A 4,870-nucleotide genomic window follows, 5' to 3' on the forward strand; every position below is an offset into this window, starting at 1 on the left:
TTTCATAACCATTTACCAAAAACATTCATTATCTTCTCAAATTACTATTTTTACATTAATTTTCTTAATCAATTACCAAAAACATTCATGAGTATTTCCTATTTAATATGATAGAGATGGATGACACCCTACAGAACGAAAAGAAAAATATCTAAGTTTATGTTATAGCCGCCATCCAGTCAAACCCACACCCTCTGACCCCCAAAATAAATGCATAAATAATAACTCAAATAAAAATACAACTTTTCATTTTCACTTTCTCATTCTACCTCTTCATTTTCTTCTCCTCCCCCTTCTTCTTCTTCTCTCCTTCAAATTATTATTCTTCCTCATCTCAGTTTTTTGTCAGTTAACCTTATTAAAACCAAACATTCTTCATTTTTATTCATCTCATCTTCATCATCATCACACCTTCTCCATTCTCAATGGCCTCCTCTTTCTTCTCCGACCTCCTTAATTCCCCAACCAACAAAGACACCCTAAGAGACACCGAAAGACATCATCATCATCATCGTCATAACAATGTTTTGTTGGATCAAACCGATTCAGATTTACCCAAATTCAAGTCCACACCTCCTCCATCACTTCCTCTCTCTCCTACACCTCTCTTCTCTCCTTCTTACTTTTCCATCCCTCATGGCTTCTCCCTTTCCGAGCTTCTTGACTCTCCGGTTCTTCTCAACTCTTCTCATGTAAGTCTCTCAAAAAAAAAATTATTCATCATCTTATTTAGACTTTTTAGTTGACTTCATAATTCTCGTCATGTTTAGTTTGTTTAGAATCTTTTGTATTATTGTCTTTGTTATTGTTCGGTTTGGTTGCATATAATATGATATGATATAGCTTTGTGTTGTTTTGATGTAGATTTTACCATCTCCAACAACTGGATCATTTGCTAATAATCAAAGCTTAAATTGGAAGAATAATTATGGCGAAAAGCAGCAAAATTTCAAGTCAGAAGATGAAACCTTGTCAAGTTTCTCCTTCCAAGCTCAACCTATGCTTCAAACTTCAACAACAAACACAGCTCAAAACGTGTGTAACAAATTTCAAATCACAAAACTCATTTTCACACTTCTAGATATACATGATAATACGATATGATGAAGATTTTAAGTAACTGTCGTGTTGTAGTCGCGTAAAGGCTTTTGCAGTTACATGTTTCTAACTTTCTGTCTACAAATTACAGGGATGGAGTTTTCAAGAAACAACAAAACAAGATGGATTAGTATCTTCTGGAATGGATATGAGTATGGTGAAAACAGAAAACTCTTCATCAATTCATAGTTTCACACAAGAGAATAATTCTGTTAGTGGACAAAATAATCACAAAAGAGATTATAGCAATTATCAAACTCAGCCACAGCAACAAGTTCAGACACTTAGTAGAAGATCAGATGATGGATACAATTGGAGAAAGTATGGACAAAAACAAGTGAAAGGAAGTGAGAATCCAAGAAGTTACTATAAATGCACATACCCAAATTGTCCAACAAAGAAAAAAGTTGAAAGAGCTTTAGATGGACAAATTACTGAAATTGTTTATAAAGGTAATCATAATCATCCTAAGCCTGTGGCTAACAAGAGGAACATGAATTCAATGTCTTCCTCTTCGTCGTCACTTGCGAATCCACCTTCAAGTCAATTTGGAAATGATATGCAAATGGTATTGGTTGCCACGCCGGAGAATTCTTCGGTATCGGTCGGAGATGATGATTTTGAGCAGAGTTCTCATAAATCGGGTGGAGATCATGAGTATTGTGACGATGATCAACCCCATACTAAAAAATGGTAAGTTTGTACTCTCTTTTTTGTTTCTGTAATTTCGGTCAATTGTGTCTACGTGCAAAACCGTTGTAATTTTGTATTATTGTTTGAATGAATTAAGGTTTTAGGCTTTGTTTGGATTGTTGAAATCGGATGGAGTGGAATGGTATGAGATGAAATGAAGTCGTATTTCATTATTTGAATCATTTAAAATTGGATAGAGAGGAGTTGAATCAAGTGGTACGATTTCATTCCATTTCATCATTTACCATTATATTTCTTTCCTCCTGATTTGAGCAGAACGAAGACTCCGTCATAAAATTTTCAAACGATGAAATAGAATCTTCGTTCAGTTCCGTTCCATTCCGTTCATTTTATGATATCCAAAACATAGTTTTAGTTTAGTTCATGGTAGGAAACTTTGCAGTCTGACTTCCTACTTCTCTTCTCTTATGTGACTATTAGTTATATTCAACAAGAAAATCAATTGTAATTTTGTTGTATCTATTAAATTGTAGACCACAATTTAAATATTAAGTGTGATTGTTTTACATATAAGTTACCTTTAATGATCATTTGTATGGTTAATTTGATTTCATATTTAATTTTGAATTTCATGAATATTGCAGGAGAATTGAAGGTGAAAATGAAGGAATATCATCAGGAATTGGAAATGGAACAGTGAGACAACCTAGAGTTGTGGTTCAGACAACAAGTGACATTGATATTCTAATTGATGGGTACAGATGGAGAAAATATGGACAAAAAGTAGTAAAGGGAAACCCAAATCCAAGGTAAAAAAAACACTCTTAATTTCTTCCTTTGACTTTTTCTTTTTGGACATGAATGTCCAACTTTATAAATGTTTTTGTTCTTTAATATTCTTATTGGTCAAAATTGGCAACCATGCATGCATGAGACAAGACTCAAATATTCTATGCCATGTCATGTCTAACACTCAAGTTTTATCTTATTCAATGTTTTATATTCACATTCGTTTAAAAAATTTAGTGATTTTGATCGGTATAGATGTCGTGATATTAGATTGAGGTTGTATGTCAATTAAATATAATTTATTTTTGCAGTATACTTTGACTAATTAAATTAATGCATAATGTATAGGAGTTACTACAAGTGCACAAACCCTGGATGTCAAGTAAGAAAACATGTGGAAAGAGCTTCACAAGACCTAAGATCAGTGATAACAACCTATGAAGGAAAACACAACCATGACGTTCCTGCACCACGTGGAAGTGGAAACCACTCTATCAACAAACCAATACCTAATATACCAACTATGAGCAACACCATAGGTGTTAACAATGGATTCTTCAACCATGAGATGTTGCAGAATAATGGATTTCCAATGGATTCTTATGTGAATATGAATCAGCAACGTGTGGATAATGTTGTTAGAGGTAGAGCCAAGGAGGAGCCTGTAGTAGAAGATGACTCGTTTTTTGACTCTTTGCTATCTTGAAAGGAATATTCCTTTTTTTGCATTGTTTTGGAGGGCTGGTTAATTAGGATTCTATAGATAAATATACTTATGACTGATAAAATTGAGTTCATTCCATTTATTATATTTATAATTTTTGTATATTTTCACACCTATAGGATTGGTGATATATTGTATATTTAACTATTGATGTAAATTATGAGAATTTTTTAGTTAAATAATCTAGTTTTTTATTTAAAAATCTTAAAATAATCCACATTTTAGATTAATTTTCAAATTATTCTATTTTCTAAAAAAAAGTCAATATATAAGTGTCAGATGAATTGACGCATACCATTAAATTTAAAGAAGATGTGCCAATTGAATTGGCTACAACACTTGGTGCTGCCAATCCAATTGGCGCATGTGTGTAAAGAATGAGAGGAGACGTCAACTGGTTTGATTCTTGTGTGTATTGTGTAATTTTTTTTGTATAAATAAAGATGTTGTGTGATTCATTTTTCCACATATCTTTTCACTATATCGCAAACATGATTCGTCTTAGTAGAGCAACTACAGATGGAGTTGGTTCGTTGGTTAGATGGAAACATACCTGAAGGCGAAAAAATTAGAAGTGTTAAGAGACACGATGACTTACATGGATGAGTGCGAGTTAAAAATGATAAGGATGTTAGGGAAGTGATGTTTGGACCAAATGATATCAGTTTAATTGTTGTAGTCAGTTAGAACTGTTGTTTTTAAATATTGTGGTTAAGTATTTTTATTTGTTTTAATATCTATTGTTTGTGTTGTTTATTCAGACTTGTTCGATTTTAAGTGTGTTTAAATTGGAGTGATGTTTGTTGTTAACATTGTTGTAACAAAAAATTATTAATATATCAAAACCAAAGGTTACAAAAATTGAAAGGAGATGCTAAATTAGGATGCAGAGGTTGGTCCGAGATTGAGACATTTTTTCTTATTGTGTTCGGGTTGACGACATATAATACATAATCTTATCATTTTATCAGTTGTATCCATTTCTGTTGTAATACGCGTGTTATTTGGTCGTCATTTTTTCTTTCTTTGAATCTCATCATTGTGCCAAATTATGTCCCCTTGATATGGAGGCCAATATTCCTCAATTGTTAGCACTGAGAAGCTTTTGTTATAGACATTCATGACGATAATGACCTTGTAAACATCGGATAGATGGTTGTAATCATCCTGGCAAGTATGTGTGCATGCCGCAATGACATGGGAGCAACGTATACGGAAGACCTTGAACTTTCCACTGTCGCACCAACTTCTGTTTAGTCTGACAACATACGATAAATTTGGCCTCCCCTCATTATGGTCCATTGTTTCTTATACACTGAAATTTTACCTATGATGGTCAAAGATCATAACTGCGTGTGTGCTAGCTTTGATAATTTTCTCTTTCATCACTTTCATACAACATTCACTGAATAATTGAGTTAACATTAACACTTCACTCCATCTTTCGCCTCTGGTTGCGAAGGTCGATGCCAAGACCATGTCTTAACTGACGTTGTGATGTCAACCAAAGAAAAACCAACTCGTAATTATATGGCTTGGTATATATCAGTTGGAGTTCCTCGCCGATGATATGTACCTATACGACCCACGCCAGGTAACTTACAC

General features: G+C 33.5%; 1 protein-coding gene across 1 annotated transcript; it reads left to right on the top strand.

Moving 5' to 3' along the window:
* Positions 1-242: 242 nt before the first annotated feature.
* On the top strand, positions 243-3,438 carry LOC127084458 (probable WRKY transcription factor 25). The gene is made up of 5 exons (XM_051024911.1): positions 243-692; positions 865-1,035; positions 1,190-1,791; positions 2,397-2,561; positions 2,890-3,438. The coding sequence occupies exons 1-5, from the start codon at positions 426-428 to the stop codon at positions 3,245-3,247; spliced, it is 1,563 nt and encodes a 520-aa protein (XP_050880868.1). The 5' UTR covers positions 243-425; the 3' UTR covers positions 3,248-3,438.
* The last annotated feature ends 1,432 nt before the right edge of the window (positions 3,439-4,870 follow it).

The sequence above is a fragment of the Lathyrus oleraceus genome, chromosome 5 (assembly GCF_024323335.1).
Source record: "Lathyrus oleraceus cultivar Zhongwan6 chromosome 5, CAAS_Psat_ZW6_1.0, whole genome shotgun sequence".
NCBI classification, from domain to species: Eukaryota; Viridiplantae; Streptophyta; class Magnoliopsida; order Fabales; family Fabaceae; genus Lathyrus; species Lathyrus oleraceus.

Coding starts and splice junctions, on each gene's coding strand:
- LOC127084458 (XM_051024911.1), top strand. CDS start 426: ATGGCCTCCTCTTTCTTCTCCGACCTCCTTAATTCCCCAACCAACAAA. Junction 693..864: donor TTCTTCTCAACTCTTCTCAT/GTAAGTCTCTCA, acceptor GTTTTGATGTAG/ATTTTACCATCTCCAACAAC. Junction 2,562..2,889: donor AAGGGAAACCCAAATCCAAG/GTAAAAAAAACA, acceptor CATAATGTATAG/GAGTTACTACAAGTGCACAA.